The sequence below is a fragment of the Centroberyx gerrardi genome, chromosome 20 (genome assembly GCF_048128805.1).
Source record: "Centroberyx gerrardi isolate f3 chromosome 20, fCenGer3.hap1.cur.20231027, whole genome shotgun sequence".
NCBI lineage: Eukaryota > Metazoa > Chordata > Actinopteri > Beryciformes > Berycidae > Centroberyx > Centroberyx gerrardi.
Window position 1 is genome coordinate 11520345 of NC_136016.1, and position 17852 is coordinate 11538196.

Below are 17852 nucleotides of genomic sequence, written 5' to 3' on the forward strand. Positions count from 1 at the left end.
AAAATGCCAGCCAGTAGCCAGGGACTACAGGTTGAATCCACACTCTAGGGGAAAAAAAGATGCATGAGAAGACACACTCGACTGCCACAGCTAATCATAACTCACGGCCTGTGGGAGACTGCACACGTCAGAGAAGAATCTCACCACACAACTTATGGTGCTCCACCAGTTCTTATGACTGGTTGACTGGTCTTATCCTGCATCTTCATTCTTGCTCATAGTCTCTCTTAACGTACTGTACCATATCTACATATAAATAAAACAGGTGGTATTTGGAGACAGGGAGAACTTTTTACACTTTTGTTTCAGTTTTTAATCTGTTGAAAGTCTGATATCTGTTGCCAGCACATGACATCAGCACCTCCATCCAAAATCTGTCCTTTTCATCTAAATAGCTTGGATAGTTGACATCAAAATATGGATGATGGAAAAAAAAATGTTATGCGATAATATATCCTGAATCCTAATTGTCACTTTAGAATAAAAAAATGCTAGAACTTTAACAATCGGTTACTTCTTACACTCTCACAGAGAGTAGACCCCCACATGAATTCCTCAGCTGTTGCTATATTGTCCAGAGTTTCCAGCCACTTAGTCCTTGGGCAGAGGGATCCCGAGTGCCGTCTGATGCTGCCCCTGCATCTGCTGTTCGGCCCTGGCCACCTGCCCCTCAGTGCAGCAGTCCTGCAGAAACACGGTGGCCAGGTTGCGCAGGCGGGGGCTCTCTGAGAGGGAGAAGCGCAGCATGCACTGCAGCACGGCTGGATCGGTGATCTCCGAGCGCGATGAGGCCGTGGTGAGGTTCATAAGGGTAGTGATGGCTGACAGGACGGTCTCCTCCCTCCGGCTTGACAGACAGTTTGTGACCAAGGGGATGCCACCGCTCTGCAGGATGAGGTCCCGGCATTCCCGGTCCATACTGAGGTTGCACAACCCCCCTAAGAACATGACACATGCAAAAGACCTGATTAAAGTGATGAACACTTGATGATAGTTTTAGAATGAGCGACAGAACTATTTGATAATGTGTCTGTGTAAAGCAATGGGAAAAGGATGCTATATATTTCCAAGTGTGTGTAAGGGTTTTCCTAGTGTGTTTGTGGGTGCGACACTCACCCATCCCAAACTCCACAAAGTTCTCGTTCTCCTCAGTGAGCATGTCCAGGAAGAGGTCAGCCACTTGCAGCTCCCTCAGATTCTCCATGTTCTTTGGGTCGTACGCAAAATTGGCCAAGTTAGCCAACACCTGCTCCTTTGCCTCTGATAAAGTGAAACAGGTTATTTTAGCTATAACTAAACAACAACAATAACTAACAACTATAGTAGAACAAATTCATTAAATTATATGAAAGCAAGATATTTTAATATAGCATGTTAGTTTGACTTTGTCCTTCATGATATTCTATGCTGTAAACTGTAAAGACTGATGTTTATTCATACATAATGCCAAAGTCAATGTAAACATAACGTGTGTGTTGTCAAGAAACACTTTGAAGGTTTATCTTTACCGTTTAGAGAAGGGCGCGTACCTTCTAGTGTTGCCTAACTCAGGGGTTCCCAAACTTTTTCATGTCAAGGACCCCCACTGGAAAGACCCAATGTACTTAGATATGACTTGAGAAAGAATTAGCCTACATAACAATAGTCACCTTATGCATCCTCTCGTCGTGTGTTCTGCTAATAGGGGAAATGCAAGTGAAATTAACCTATTCCTCTTTTTGCTGTGAACCCCTCAGGACCCCTGGAGGTCCCCGGACCACACTTTGGGAACCACTGACCTAACTAACACACCTATACGCACCTTCACTGTCGGTGTCCTGAAATTCAGTGACCAGTGTTTGTAAATATTCAAACCGGTCAGAGGCATCGGACGAGCCTTTCCTCGACATCTTTATCAAAACCTTTAATGTTCCTTTAATCTTTCATCAGTCAGGGGTCTGGTTGGCTAATAAAGAAATTTAATCATCTACACCGCCACTGATATTACATTCGTTTCAAATAACTTCACGAATTGGTCCGTCTCTGTAATGTGTCCGTGAAACAATACGGCTCGCCACGAATTGTGTTCCGCCTACACTTCAGTACGTTTTAATATAAATTGTGGTATTAACTCAAAACTTAAAATTTATTTTACACGTGCAAAATCACGACATTTATAACTTTTTATTAACTTTCAAACATAAGGGAACTGTAGGTATTTTTGTTTCATAATAACGGGGAACGGAAGTCGTGGTACGTGAGTTACTGCACTACCATGAAGGAGGTCACAGCCAATTTTGAGAGGTGTGTAACGTTACAGCAGTTACGTTAATGGTCACTTGAAAGGGACAGCTGAAAAGCTAATTGAGTTTGTATCGATACTTTGGCTGTAAATTGCTGGAATTTCTACCATGAAGCAGCGCCAGTTGTCTGCTGCAAAGCGCCTTACGAAACCAGTTTTGTTTGGGACACTGATTGTGGGACTAGCCACTGCCTTCTTCAATAGGTAGGTGTGACATTGTGTTTTTTGTTTGCATTGCTACCTGTGAATGTCAAATACATTATCTGGTTACTGCAAGAGGTTGCAGTAAACCTGCTGTGCGCCGTTCAGACTACCTTGGTTCACTTTTCTTTACAGTGTCAGTATTGTGCACAGCAGCTGCCAACTACACTGTTTATTCATTCATTCATCCATCAATGTACTCCTTCCTTCCCCAGGCACCTCTTCTTTGAGGACGTGGCAGAGCTCAGGGCCCAGGAGCGTGCCCGCAATGATGCCAAGCTGATGGAGGTCCTGGAGAGGAGACAGAGGCAGATGGAGGAGCTGGCTGAGAAGAAGGGAGGAGGGAGCAGGTGAATCCTTGACCTTTGACCCACTGGGCACCGAGGACACTGGACTGGACTAGACAACCCACCTGAACTTGAATTACAAATGAAGGCATTCTTGTTTCATGTTCACACACCACAATAAGGCCTTTCAATGTAAACAGTGTTTTGATGGGAGGGGTGTTTTGATAGTAAAGGGCCAGAGAATAATGTTGAATAAGTCTTCAGATGTGGCCATCCTAGATATACTCGACTGTATAGAAATGATTCACTCGTGTGAAGAAGACATCCGCCTTGTGAAAGCAAGGTGTTGAAATGCTCTGGGCCTGCTTTCACTAATCAATCAATCAGTGAATCAACGGATCTGCCGAGTTAATCTTTATACCTTGGCTTGCAGTAAAACAAAGGTTATCTGGCCCTAAGATGCTTATCAAAGTCTATACTGTTGTTGGTTTGCTACAGTGAACACACCTGTGCTGAAGATTTTTGCTGTGCAAGAAGCCAAATTGTTTGTACTCAGATTAATGCAGCAGCAACAGATGAACCTGGCAATGCAGAAATCAGTTCAGATCATTTAGGATAATGGCCAATCCCATGAATGGGAAATGTAATTTATTATTTTGTGTCTATTTTGAGACATGAATATAAATGATTAAATGCTATTCTGGCAGTCATTCTTTCAAATATCAGCTACTTCTTATTAATGTTTCTTGTAATTATAAACTTATCCACTATGTGGCAGTGTTGACTACACCAGTGTATTCTCTATATTCATTCAATGGTTGTGAGCACTGACCTACAATAAAGGGCTGTGAGCCATCGCAGGTCACCTTTGCTATAGAGAATAAAAAATAACATTGATACATTTGAAGTATAGGATCAGTATTACATCTCCAAATAAAAATGTTTCATGGGCTACATCCATGGAGTGATATGTCTTATACATGAATAAATCCAGAATAGGATGGATATGGAACTGAAACCAAAATTACCTGAACCAAAAAATGAATAAATAGAAGAAACACACACACACAGAAAGAGAAACAAAGGCTGAGGTTTTATCCACACTTGTTGAGCTCAACTACAAAATTTGTTCCCAAAATTAAAATCTATGATATAACCACAGATATGTTCAGTGTTCATTTTAAATGCTAATTGGAAAACAATATGTTTTGTCCCTACCTGTTAAGATCAATCACATTTAATTTCCTCAAAAGTAAGAACTGATCAAACATCACAAGCTTAATAGATGGAATATAATTACATATTTTATTAAAACATGCCATAAAAGCAATCTGAAATAAATTAACAAACCTATGTACAATGACAAACAGGCAATATTGCACTTGAATGAAAATGAAAAAAAAAAAAAGTGAAAATATAAAGTTCGCACAAGGTCAAGGTGCTTCACCCTCTTGTAGTGTACAGTACTGAACACAGGTTTTGTGAAATCTTAAAAAAAATTTAAATAAATTCAGATGCCAGCTACAATACCAGGATAAAACATTTTTACTACAGAATAAAAGAATACTGGCTAACTGGTCTGAACATCATGACAGCACAGTTTTATTGGCTGTCTATAAATAACGATCAATATGACCAATATTGTACACATCATGTCACCTAGTTCAATAAAGGATAGATGTTAGACTCACCACAATGACACAAAAGATTTCCCTTCCTTTTTCAGACGGTTTTGAAACCAAATAGAAATAAAATGCAATAAACAGTAGAGTCGCAAAGTCAAAATGCATTAGATTCTTTAGCTATCCACCAGTTAAGACTTAAAAAGCAATATGGGCCTTTGAGTTTAATGTTGGACATTTTGAACCATCAATAATTGATGTCTGCCTGTTAGGCAAAAGGCCATGTGGCACACAATTATTCCAGGCCATCTGTACATGTGCCAACCCATTAAATGTTATTTCCATTCAAACAGTGTTTCAGTAGTGGATGTGAGTGCACTTAACTCTGTCCTTTAAATTGAAAAGATATTGCTACTTAGTGTTTAAATAAAAAAACATAACTATATTCATATTAAACTGTGTTCTTCTCAAAAATTCCAGCCAAGAACAAGTTATAATTGCATAACGTTTCTCTGTTTAGACAATTTGGTGCACATAGTAACCATCTGACAAATCAGGGAAGATCCTCAAGGAATCTTAAGATGTGTGTGGAAGTAGAGTGGGCACCGTCTTTGTACAAGCCAGTAAAACAAAACAGAGTATAGCACATATAAAATATACAGACAGGGACCCATAGATACAGCAGGACCAAAGCACAAGTATAGAGTCAGAACAACACACAGAGAGAGACTGAATGTGAAGAGACGGAAGAGTTTGGTACATCAGTGTTTTACAGTGTTAGCCGTTTTGTGTTCTCTCTTTTGTCCGGGGCTTGGTTGGTTGTCCGCACTGTGCTTCTCTCTTCTTAGACGTGTAATTTTCCATTGCAGGAGGGGTGGAGGGGTGGGACTGGGGTGGAGGGGGGGTCACTGTCACACAGCGAGGGGCACCAAGCCTGGGGAGGAGGCAGAGGGGGGGGCGGTGATGGCTGTCAGGCTGCCAGGTTCCAGTCCGTTCACTGTCCTGCTGCAACACACACAGAAACAACACAGGGTTACATTAGGGATATAGAAATGTCTCATCACCCAATACGCCAATTATCCTATTACCAGCTATTGATAGTATAATGTACTTTAATTGTCACCGAATTAAGTTAAAAATTAAAGCCTCATCACTCTTTAAATGAAGGCTGATTGACTGAAAAGAATGATAAGAGTCAACATGATGAAGGATTAACATGGAAATCATAAAAAAAAACACATCAGAGAGCAGATTGGCATCAGTTTAAACCCTCCTGCCCTGCTCCCTGCCAGCTTCTCTGCTTGCCAAACCACAGGAGCCATTTACAGTCACTGTCAATGTCACTCCCCAGGCACACTGGCACTTTCTAGCGGCTGTTGCCAATACAGCGGAAAGCATTGACCTGAGACCCAGAAGGTCACTTGTCATTCTGTCCTCATTATCCTCCTGACTCGACTCTGTCACCATCTGACACACAGGGGACACTAGAAATACTATATGGAGACTATGTGGCACAAGTGGAGCACCATGCACGTGCTGCTAAAAATGGAACCTGATGGCATCAACAGATCTCATAGTCTAATAGTCTATAATAGTCTAGAACTAAAAGTAGCCTTTGCTGTGTGGGAAGCAAGTTTTGAGTTAGCCTGATTGACTGGTTCAACTGCTTTCTTTTATAGGCCATTGTCAGACTGTTATCAGCATACCTCACTTATGGTTTAGGTCTAAATCAGGATTCTGGCACTCAGCTTTCAGTGTACAATGACAGAATGCTTACAATCAAATTAAACGTAAACTGAAACCCATGCTCAACAGAAGTTCATTCTGATTTGCTCCAGTACATTAAGTCCGATATCTGTGGGACAAAACAGGCCAACCGACAACTTTTGCTATTCAAGCCGGACTCAAAGTGAGCAGCTTCTCCGTAACACTTCCCCGCGCTGAAACCAGACAGACAATGTGCCCTTGTGTGTCCCGTGCCTCAATCTGCACACTCGGCCTCTGTAGTTCTCCCTCACACAGCAGAAACACTACGCTGTCGCACCACCAGTCCCTGCTCTCTCCACCGCTGCATCAGACATCAAGGAAGTGTTGCCAACCCCAGCAGCAGTGCATAGGAGAGTGACACAGCACTAAATAGGATTGAACGGCGCTTTTGACGTTAAATAACATTGATTGTTAACAGCAGTTCCACTTTTATTCGGTTATTCTTTTGCTGGAGGCTTTAGCCAGTAAGTTAATGATTGAGATACAATGCAAAACACACATCAAAACAAAGATCTATTCATTTTAAAATGGAATTAATCAGTTAATGGTAGGATCTAGGACAAAACAACTCAAACTAGTAGACAGACAGGAAGGAGATGAGGATCTATTAGGTCAGCTTAGTGTTAAAAATCATGGGAAAACTCCAGCACCAAGACAATCACGACCACCACCACCCTTGGAGAGTTAGTGGGGAGGACTTCATCTAGCCCACAGTGGTTATTTCTATGGGTTCTACATTGGAAAAGAGACTTGTTAAAATCAGCAGCAGCATGCATGCGCCCCACCACACTCAGTTTCCGTTTACCCAGAATCAATGCAGGGAATATGACCATCTCTGTCCTGCTGGGAAAAAACACACACAGGTCTCAGACACTCCTCTCCCATCATCCATCTCATCATCAAAAGCCTTCCATCATCCACATCACAAAAAACATTTAACATGCATTCACAACACGCTGCGATTACTTTAATGAAATGCCAGGCCTACTAATGCATCCATAAAACATCTGAGAGAATTTATGCTTTAAAGGGAGCAACTCGATATCGCAGGAGTAAACACATTTCATCGTAGGATTCTTGTAACAAATTGTCCTTCAAAAAAACAAAAAAAAACTGCTCTCACTCATCACAAATGACTAAGGTGTGAGTCGGTGAGAGATGAGAGAAGTGGCGGAGGCGGACGGTTCGGTTTCACTCACGCTTTGTCAAAATATGATGTGTGGAGCGATTGAGAGAACTTGGCCGTGTTGCCGTTGATCAGGTTTCCGTTCTCAATAGCGTACGCCTTCCTGGCCTTCTGGTCCTTGGCGAAGTTCCTGCAGGCGGCGAGCTTGGACTCCAGAGCCTGCGAGGGACAAATGCAAACAGACGATGACACTCTCCCACCCTGTGGAAAGACGGGGACTTTCTACTGGCAGCGTGTAATACAGTAGGAGAGAAAGGGTCAGCAAATCTGCGGGATTAACAGTGACACCGAGTGTGTGTGCAGAGACTCAGAATGAATGACTCACCCCTACTTTCCGGAGTAAATCACTGACGATGTTGAGTGCTGATATCCTGGCAGAGGGAGTCAGCGGCGAGTTGCTGCCACAGCCATTTGACAACACTGGGTAGGAGGGTAAATAAATGAATAATTAGTGAGATGTGTACATTGACATATAGAGTAGATGTGTCAATCGACGAACAAACCAGCAGAATGCAGGCTATATTAAATTATGGATGGGACAATATATCGAAATTCAATATATCACAATATAAGAATGTGGCAATACGTATCATAGGGCAGAAAAATTAATCGTGATATTAGCTCCATTTTATTCTGCTGCAGTAATCACAAATGAAACGGCTTGACCATCACAATTTCACAAGCTCTCCATCAAAATTATATTACTTGCACTTTGCAGTGACATTTTTAAATTTTTGTTTACATTCTAACAAGCCAGTGCCATTGCTAGAAAGATTTGTGGCTCAGAAATAAACATAATTCTGCAGTCATACTTTGTTGTCATTTAATTTGTATTTTTTATTACATCGTATCGTGGTTGTATCGAATCGTGAACCCCCATGAGAAAACAGGATGGACTGAGTGGGTGGAATTGTAAAGGACCGGTTGCTGCTACCTGTTGGGTTGGCAAAGGCATTGTCCAGACCCTTGCCCAGTGGGGTGGCAGGGAGGGAGAGAGAGGCCTGCACAGCCGTATCCATCTTCTCGTTGTCCTGAGTGGGCGAGCTTGGAGCAGACATCCTGGTCACGTCTGTCTGCCTCTCTCGCACAGCAAGCTCCTGCCGCAGGTCTGCCACACAAAACACAACATGTTTCAATGTTTGCCCCAGATCTGCCGAGGACACAACCCACAACAACTCCTACAAATTTGTGGGAAGGCAGATCTTGCAACTTCACACAATTGTTAAAAAAAAAAAGAAGAGAAGAGGCGCAGTGATTATATGCTAATGAGTGGAAGAGGTGAGTGACAGCTTGGCTCATTAGTAAAAGCCAGTCAATAATCACCTCTGGCCTCGTCCTTTAATCTTTGCACAGATTCCAGGAGCGACTCCTTCTCATCCAGCTCGCTCTCCAGGAAGGCATTCCTCTCTATGGCCTGGTTCAGACGCTGCTCGAAGTTCTCCAGAGACACGATAGTAGCTCTGCAGAAAGGAACGGAAAGAGGGAGAAAAAGGAGCAAGCAATGTTGAGATTTAGAGAATCAAACAAAAAGAATTAAAAACATTTCGTTCACTCCATGTGTTGCACAAAAGGTCATGACAACTGAGCTCAAGGGGAGGAGAGAATGATACTCATCCTCTTCAGGAGCTGCCTTCTGTATATCCTCTCTGCCTATAAATGATTATTCTACTCTGTATTGTCCCAACAACAAAATACTAATTCACTGATATACGTATATATATATATATATATATATATATATATATATATATATATATATATATATATAATGTGGCAGGTTTTTTGTTTTAATCAGATGCAACAGAGGGACTTCAAATCTTAAAAAGGAGAATCCATTAAATGATCCATTGATTCCACATACAGGGTATCACTTCTGCACCTGAATAAAGTGTGCAGGAGTAATTTTGGGTGGACCATTCTGTTCTTTTAAGCTGTATTTTGCTGGGGAGCACATACAGACCTTTTGGCTCTCTCCAAGTCATCGTTGGACTGCTCCAGCTCTCTGACGTATTTGTGGAGCTGCTCCTTGATGCTGCGCGTTTGGCCGAGGTCGTCCTCCAGCATGGAGATCTGCTTGTAGCTCTGCGTGTACTGATGCTCCACCTTGTCCTAGAGGGGGGTGGAGGGAGAGGAGGAGGGAGAAAGAGAGGGGTGAAATAGGACAGGTTAGAGACAAAGAGACACAGGTTGTTCACATGCAATCCTTTAATGTAACACAAGTTGGACAGGAGAGCTTCATATAGAGAAAGATTTCTAAACAGCCCCCCCATGCGCCTCCAACCACAGTTAACCTACATTTTATCATCCATTTTTCAGTGCTCCCCTTATTTTTCCCCCCTCTGCTCCACCGTTCTCAGGCAAGGGAAGTGATGTGTGACCTATATCCCCACCAGCTCTGGGACAATCAGCTCAATAGATATTGCTGGGCCTGTCTGTATGTCTGACCTATATCCGCTGTTGCTATCGCGTCTGAATCAATTAAAACCAGCCGAACCTGGGCCAGACTGTCCTCTGTTTGCCCCAGAGTGTCATTCAGAACGTCTCATTAATATGACAGCGACAAAAACAACACAATTAGGCTACATGTTATGCTGTGACATGCTATATACTGCAAAGTGGCAACAATGTGGAAAAATACTGTATCTAATCTAAGCAAATAAGAGTCACAAGTGAGCAAGAATGCATTCCTGAAATTCCTAAAACTCACTGATGTCACTGGTGTGGCATGTTCCCCAAACAAAGGTATGAATTCACTTGATGTGTGCAGTCTACTGCTTGGCTGGAATAGCCAGTTCTGTTGAAATAGCGGGACATGACAGACGCCTTGGCACACACACACATCTCACTGCTGGTGACTTGACTCACATGGCTGGAAACATAATGTGACCATGGACACCGAGATGAGCCATCCCCCTTCGCTAATTATGGAGCGAGAACAAGAATGAGAGACGCCGTCTGATGCATTATGTATGAGAGTCATAAAGGAGCACAGCTGGATCCGAATAGCGGCCAGTTTAGGACAGAACAGGTGTCCAGAAGAGCTGAGACTGGAAAAGAGACGTACCTCTCCACTTCACGTAAGTGAGATTACCATTTAGATTGCACATGAATTCCAAAGTAAGAGCCATGCTGTCTCCAGTACTATACTCCTGACTGGGGCTGATAAATTGAAATCATAAATGTCTGAGTTAGGTCTCTGGCAGACTCAGACTCAAGAGAGTAGGACTGTGCAGTATCGTTTATGCAGAGGGCAACTTATTGCCCTATATTCTGTGGCTCCAGTGCATGGGATGTGGTTTTATTACTGGCCCTTCATGCTGTGATCCCACTACGCCTCTGGCCCCTTACCACCTGACTGGGTGAGCTGCCTCCATAATAATAATAATAATAATAATAAAAAAAGAGTGCATCAAGCCAGCAGCAGCTGTTACAGTGTGATTCCTATTCTCTCCACTCCCAGGAGACTACACTCAAGGACGAGTGGTGATATAAGACGGCAACAAAAAGCCTATCAAATATTTAACTCAAGGGTATGGATGTAGACACGCTGTACCTCCTTGGTTCAGTGTGCAAGCTTAAGGTATTTTCAAGGTTAGGCACATATACATAATGCTACTCTCATCATAAATCCACATTCACAGGCAATGTCATATGCACAGCCAAGGTTTGGGGCCTTCAATACCACATAATGGAGATGGTTGCTTGTTTAAATAAACAAGCAATTGACTGACTACGTAGACAGATAAATAAACCAAACAATGGAATGACAAATTTAACTGTAGCCTAATAGAACATTGGTTTTATCATCACTACTTTCTCATGTGTCAGGCTATTTTCCCTCAAACAGAGGCGACCTGGGTCCAACCTGAGTCACAGATTGTTTCATTGCCAAACTTCTGCAGTTACCTTGAGCGATTCAGCCTCGTTCCTGAGTCTTTGGTTCTCGGACTGCAGGTCCCTCATACGATGTTCGGCCTGGCCCAGCTGTGCTTCCAGCTCCGCCTCCAGCTCCCTGCTCCCCTCCTGGAACTCCAGCAGCTCCTCCTGGGCCTCCTGGTAGCTGTGGGCAGGAGAGGGAGAGAGAAGGCATTAGACAACAAGCCCAGACAGAAGAGACAGAACGAGGTCGATACACACAAGCCACACGAGACACAGCGGGAGGGTGCATTCATCATCAACTGTTAAACTGGGAAAACAGCATACTAACAGAATTTTTGCCATTGGAGCTGGTGGCCTAAATCTTATCCCCCAACCTCAAACCATCTTCATATTTATGCTATTGTGTCACCTATGCTGCAGCCAAGTGAGGGTGGGTGGTTTAGAGAATTTAGATGTTAAATATGAATTTTCACAGTCTTATAATCTGCATCTGGCTTTAAACAGCAAGAAGTAGGCTAGGCCTTCTACTGGACTACAAAATATTAACTGAAAAAATGATGTTTAAAGCTTCTCAGAAAGGGAATTTAACAATATCATAAACTGTGCTTTGACCAAAAATCACTGTTAGCTGAAGTAGTTCAGATCCACTTTCAGGATGCAGTGTTGCAGTTATATAATCATGTGTGTTCTGTATATCCTTGACAGTGATGGAAATGTGTTGTAGGATCCATCCTGTCAGCAGCTCAAAACTTTTCCTGTTTACTGGGCAGTTTCAGGAATCAGCTCAGCGTTTTCTGTTAATCAGGATGTGGGTATATTTGCTGATATTTACTGTTTATGCGAATAGTACTACAACACTTTCCCATATAGATTTTAAAATGGATTCACAAAGAAATGATTAAGTTAGACAACCTAGACTGAGGACTATTGTGAAAAGTGTGCAGGTCAATGACTGTGCAGGTCAATGTCTGTTTACATACACATTTCACCACATTTTGTCTGAGGGAAACGACTATGTAACAGGCCATGAGTAGATTTAGTACAACCTTGCTTATTTGAACCAGAGGCTCTACCAAAACAAAACCTTTCAGAACACCAGGTGGATTGAGATTTGCAGTTATATGCTTTCAGTTGCATATATCAACAAGGGAAATACCAAGAACTGCACATCAACAGGATTGATATTTTGATGTTTTTAAGATCATTATGCACATTCAGTTAGACCGGCCGGTCTCAGAAGCCTGACGTTCCCGTGAATGAGGTTCTCTGACATTACATAAAAACCAGATAGGATGTCCGGTCATTGGCCAGCTTTACCGGGAAGTGGTGGTTATGTAAGTGTCTGTTGATACAGTATGGCCATGGATGAACACACACACACGCCTGTCTAAAAATGGTAACTGGAACAGCTAGGGGTCATGGCACGCTAACGGCATGTGACCTGAAGGGGTCGGGGCTGGCATGGAGCCAGAAAATCCATTTAAAAACTTAGTGTTCAGCCCACTGTGGGGCAGCTCTGTGAGGCAGCACCGGGGGGCAGTGAATGCACTTTAAACCCAGCAGGACACGTCTTCCTACATCTGCAGTTTGTTTAAAAGAAGCCCCTTCTGCCCTTTGAACTGATTTTACTTGGATAATGTTGGATTCTCCTGGCTGACATCCATTTGCACACCGGTGCATCCTCTTCACTGTAATTCACCTGGGCTCAAAATAGTCCTGTGCAACAGAACGCTAATTTTGAGGAAATCCTCAAGCATTTGGAGGAATCTTCAAGTAACATTTTCTGGCTCCAGAAAATCCATTTTGAATCCATTCCTATACAAGGGTTTTCCTGCTTATTAAACCCTTGGGCGGTCTACTTGTGTTTTTTTTCTTACCACTTCTATGACAATATGAAATATGCAATGCATTTTCTCTGTTTTCCATGCGTGACGTTTTTGAATCAATTCCAGTTCTGCCTGTTCTTCTCTTATGGTTTACAAAATGTATGTTTGAAGTTATTGTGTGCTCTTAGAGAAGCTTAAATCCCCCCACATCAACTGCAGAGCCACTAGTGTTGTTACCACGAAAGCCTCTGTAAAAGCCAAGGGAAACCCTAATATAACAAGATTGTAATCTTACAAGCTAAGATGTAATATTAAGTGAAGAAAATACCTAATTCAAACATACCACACACTCACAATCGTTGTAGCCTTGACTTGGAAGGTGTCTAAACTGTCTGGAGACTGTTACATAACTGGGTGTAAGCCTAAGCTCATTTCCTCTGTCCACTGAGACTTTAATCAGTGATTTCTGGTGTTGATGAAGCGTCGTGCTGTGAGACGCAGGCTCTGATTGAGGGAAATACCCCGGTGTGGCTAATTTTAGTAGTCTTTAGATCACTAAAATGTTGCGCAATGACGATAGCAGGAACAGAGGAACGGCACCATTATATAAACCCATTGAAAGACAGGCGGACAGAGAGGCATGAAAGCCTTTTATGTTTTATGTGAAACAGGATCTGTCGCTTGGGGGAAAAGGGAGAGGTTTTCAAGGGAGCTCTCGCTTCTGGCTTCACATAAGGCTCTTTCAAAGGTGTAACTGGATCTGCCAATACCGCTTTTTAATTGAATGAGAGCGAGAACGGGCGTCTGACAAAACTAGCAGGTGAAGCATTCCTGTGGCGGTGCGGCTCCCACGCACACAAAGTGACGATAACAAGTTACAGACGTAAGTAGCTCTATAGAGGAAGCATTTAATGAGATTTTGGTCCGAACTGATCGGTATGATGGAAAAAGATTAGGGTGCAGCCTGAGTCACGGTTTAAGCCAAGTAAACGTGACTGAAGAGCTGAAATAATACTGACACAGTTTAACTGAAGGGGAAACACATCATGCAAACTTGTGCCTGTTACATACCTTTTCTGGTACTTGAGGGAAAGAGCCTTCCAGAAGTCAATTTCCTCATCTTTTGAGGAGAATTTTGGTATCATCTCTGTTTCCATGGCAAACAAATCTGAGAGAGAAAGAAGTCAAGAAAGAAGGGTGATTACGGTACTACAGGATAAAGTAACAGATAATAACAGCCGTTTGCATCACCGAGAGCATCCGTCATTCAGACTGCTGTGACAAACTGATGGGCCTGACCACCAATCAACAGTATCATCACAACATCCTGCACAAACCATTTTTCTCAGTTTTGTGTCCCATCAATGACAGCAAACCTCTCTCTTCTTAAGTCTGTATGATTTTTCAGACTTCTTCTAGCTTCACCTCCAAGCCTGCAATCTCCCTTAGTCCCAAAAACCCACAGTCCGTAACAAGACGACCATCAACTGGAGACGAAGCATCAAGTCTCATCAAGTCAGAGGAAGCCTTATAGATCAATGATTTAAACCTCAGCTGGGAATTAATCATCAAAAGCGCACCCCCCCCTCCAGACTCCCACAGTCTCAAAACACTGAGGATTAGGATACACAGAGAACTGGATCCTCCAGTACAGATAGGGATTTGACTGCACAGCTTCACAGCATCCAATCCACATTCCTTTAATATGCTTTAAAAGGAGAGGCAAGACAACTACATTACAAATAAAGAAAAAAAGAAATAAAAAACACAACTGCTGCTGACAATACAGCTTTCTCCATATGATTCCCAGCTTCTTCAAATTTTAAACACACATCGCAAACTAAATCATAGCACTCAACAGCATCACAGCATATTTAATAAATCTACAAATCAAGAGTTCATTGTGTCACTTCTTATAGCTTTAAGCAACCTTTTACATCCAGCAGAGCAACAGCAGAACTATTTACTCCAGTGCTTCTTGCTCGTAAAGCAGCTCTTACATGTTGTATCTCCATTGGGCAGACCTAGATACTAGTGAAGTGCTGATTAAAATAAAAAAGACATTCCTATAGTTCCCAGAGGTAACATGTGGCCAGGAGCCTCATTCATCACAGTGACTCATAATTAGAGAGAGAAGGCTGGAGGTAAACCCCTGAATACCAAACCAGTTCTGAGCAGCGGCCGATGGGAACGAGACCGAGGCGTAAACGGGAAACTAGTAAATCTTAGGAAAGCTGTTGTCATATTACTCCGTGTTTATTTACAGACACAGGAAAGCTCTGAGCCTGCAACGCTAGGCTCCAAAACCACTTCCCTCCCCAACCAGAAGATGATATTTCTGCCCTCATGGGACCTAAACAGGTTCATGTTCTGTGCTCCATTCATCATAACCTAAGGGTTGCTTTCACTCACTTTCCATTTTGTGTCCCCAGCTGAATGAAACCAAATTGAATACAAAATGCCTGCAGCACAATAGCCGCAGATGAAAGCAGAGATAACAAGTTAAAGTAAAGGATAGTGACTGACTCGTAAACCCTCATGCTTGTTCACTTTCACATGCAGCCACCAAATAGCCTATAAACACGCTGGTGCCAGAAGTCTAGATTTTAAAATCAGGCGTATGATGCTACCCATTAGTATCAGTGTACAGTGCCATGCTCTGTGTTAACCCAACAGGAGTGAGTTCCCTTCCCAGCTAGTCTGTAGCTTACAAGTGCAACAGCGAACTACAGTTGACCCAAGTCTGGTGCGATTCCACAACTCCATCAGACCTTTTTTTCATGAAAATTGAAACAAAAGGCAATCTGATCTGGTAGAAACTCAACTCTTGGCATTGTGATTGGCACAGGCATGCAACCAAGTGTCAGATAACACCTAGCATAACTATTGGAAGGACATGGCCTAGTAAAACAACCTGGAAAGTGATAATCAACAAGAATGGTCGGTGAGAGACAAAGTACAAGTAAGAGAGGGAGAATAGAGAGAAAAGCAGAGGCGGGAGCGAGGTCAATAGAAGCTTCTGTTGTGTACAGTGGAGCAGAAAATAATGCTGATCTCTAGCATCAAGGTGAATAGAGATGTGTCCACTTGACATGCAATTAAACACTTACAACCAACAAGGGATGCATCTGGAAGAACTCTGAACAGCAGGCAGTAAGAGATGAACACTGAAATCAACAGCTCAATCTAAAACCAGAAATCCTACAGGTCAGAAAGAAAGGAGTTCTGATACAGCCAAAGCCTCACAGTCTATTACTTCTATATGTTGCACAGCAAAAATTCATTCTGGGATCCACTGAATAATTTAGCTAGAAAAAGACATTTTCGTCCATACAACTGGGTGATATTAAACCATGTGATCCACAGCCTAGGGGGAAATTTAAAGTAGTATTGCAAAGCTACTTAGTAAAGCATGGCAAAAGCAACACAACCCATTTTCACAGCTTCATAGAATAGGTCTGCGATTTGCTTATCAAATCAATTATATTTTCAGAAAAGCATCCTTTAAAGCCATGTTCACGTAACCTACATGAAATTGATACTACTTACTATAATGTAGACCTACACTATGAATTTACGTAAAGATTTATGTCAGCCTAAAATAGTGGGTAAAATTTGATGAATTTGATGAGTTTAGGTGGGTTTTGCCAATTAGGTCCTGATCATATTTCTGAGATTGATGGTCACACAGGGATACACTGTATAATGTCATGCTATAGATACTGATCTTCAGTGCATCCTAACAAATTTCTAATCCCAATAGGAAAGCTGCCAGGCTGAAAACTGACACTTGGTAGATGACAGTCATTTTTAGCCATCTAGCATTAGCAACAACAATCACGCTGGCCAACATGGTGGGGTAATAATAAACAAAATGTTTTCTCACAAGAAATACATGTAAATAACACTGAGAATATGTTCAATCTAGCAACCGCTATCGATGGAAATACAATCTAAAGCAAAATCTCAAATTACACCAAAATGAACGAGTGAAAATACAGAGTGATGATGCTCAGCTCAGCTGTCAAAATGGGTGTGCGAGCCGCCAACCGAACAAACAGGCGATGCTGGCTGGCCAACGGCAGAATCCTAGCTATTTTGCTTGTATTACAGTTTTCTTGTGTTTTACAAAAATGAGAGGAGATGACTAAAGTGTTAGAGGTTCAGTAACCTACCTGAACATCGCACGGTTGTGTTTTCAGTCCATCCTGCTCGCTGATCTGGTCTGAGCTGAAGCCAGTCTGCTCTCCTCCGTCTGCCCGCTGCTCTGCTCTGCTGTCAGTGAGCTGCTCACAGGCTTCACAGCTGCGCAGGCGCTACGCAGGCGCTACGCATACATACAGCCGTCTCTGTCAGTGTTGAATGTTGGCATCATCTGGTGGTCATCAGTTGTAACGGTAACAGTCCAGTTATCCTGCCCAAGTGCTGGAGGAAGACACCTCCCTGTTCGTTGGACTCCCAGGTGAATGTGCCTGGGACTGTCCCAAGGCAGTCTCCAAGTGCATTAGTGTCTTTGTGTCAACATTCATATTACAAACACTTGTATTTTACTCGTTTCCATAAACCAAAAACCCCGGACGTGGAAACCTCACGACTTTTTGAAAATGTAGAAAATTGCACTAAAATGACACGGACCGTTTTGGACCCGCACGCTGCGTCATGTTACGTCAAACGCGTCACTCGCTGAACTTGTTGCCTGGTAACCCGAAGGGGAGCGCAAAGCCAAACATCCCTGCCAATCATGGCTTCCTCCTCAACGCAGAAAATTAATAACGGTTCTTCAGAATCTAGGAAAAAGAAAGA

General features: G+C 42.6%; 3 protein-coding genes and 1 long non-coding RNA gene across 6 annotated transcripts in view; 2 read left to right on the forward strand and 2 right to left on the reverse strand.

Annotated features, from left to right (window-relative positions):
* The window catches only part of kctd2 (potassium channel tetramerization domain containing 2), a 111650-nt gene that overhangs the window by 50705 nt on the left and 43093 nt on the right, over nt 1-17852 (forward strand). The window lies entirely within an intron of this gene.
* armc7 (armadillo repeat containing 7) lies at nt 290-2008 on the reverse strand. The gene is made up of 3 exons (XM_071926775.2): nt 1802-2008; nt 1117-1260; nt 290-938 (listed from the first exon to the last, which is right to left on the reverse strand). Exons 1-3 carry the CDS (start codon nt 1887-1889, stop codon nt 592-594), a joined length of 579 nt encoding a protein of 192 aa, XP_071782876.1. The 5' UTR covers nt 1890-2008; the 3' UTR covers nt 290-591.
* Nucleotides 2277-3467, forward strand: LOC144542984 (uncharacterized). The gene is made up of 2 exons (XR_013507566.1): nt 2277-2485; nt 2698-3467. It is a non-coding gene; the product is annotated as an uncharacterized LOC144542984 (long non-coding RNA).
* ndel1a (nudE neurodevelopment protein 1-like 1a) lies at nt 4048-17316 on the reverse strand. Of its 3 annotated transcripts, XM_071926804.2 has the most exons (10): nt 17225-17316; nt 14121-14217; nt 11251-11404; nt 9305-9453; nt 8668-8804; nt 8279-8452; nt 7670-7764; nt 7358-7503; nt 6964-6998; nt 4048-5396 (listed from the first exon to the last, which is right to left on the reverse strand). In XM_071926804.2, the coding sequence occupies exons 2-10, from the start codon at nt 14204-14206 to the stop codon at nt 5386-5388; spliced, it is 987 nt and encodes a 328-aa protein (XP_071782905.1). In that variant the 5' UTR covers nt 14207-14217; nt 17225-17316; the 3' UTR covers nt 4048-5385. The 3 variants fall into 3 exon arrangements, with proteins under 3 accessions (XP_071782905.1, XP_071782897.1, XP_071782889.1); XM_071926796.2 differs by lacking the exon at nt 6964-6998 and having other exon boundaries at nt 4048-5393; XM_071926788.2 differs by lacking the exon at nt 6964-6998.

Coding starts and splice junctions, on each gene's coding strand:
- armc7 (XM_071926775.2), bottom strand. CDS start 1,889: ATGTCGAGGAAAGGCTCGTCCGATGCCTCTGACCGGTTTGAATATTTA. Junction 1,261..1,801: donor TCAGGACACCGACAGTGAAG/GTGCGTATAGGT, acceptor TCACTTTATCAG/AGGCAAAGGAGCAGGTGTTG. Junction 939..1,116: donor CTTTGTGGAGTTTGGGATGG/GTGAGTGTCGCA, acceptor TCATGTTCTTAG/GGGGGTTGTGCAACCTCAGT.
- ndel1a (XM_071926788.2), bottom strand. CDS start 14,206: ATGGAAACAGAGATGATACCAAAATTCTCCTCAAAAGATGAGGAAATT. Junction 9,454..11,250: donor ACGAGGCTGAATCGCTCAAG/GTAACTGCAGAA, acceptor ACCCCCCTCTAG/GACAAGGTGGAGCATCAGTA. Junction 7,504..7,669: donor ATTTACTCCGGAAAGTAGGG/GTGAGTCATTCA, acceptor TGTCCCTCGCAG/GCTCTGGAGTCCAAGCTCGC.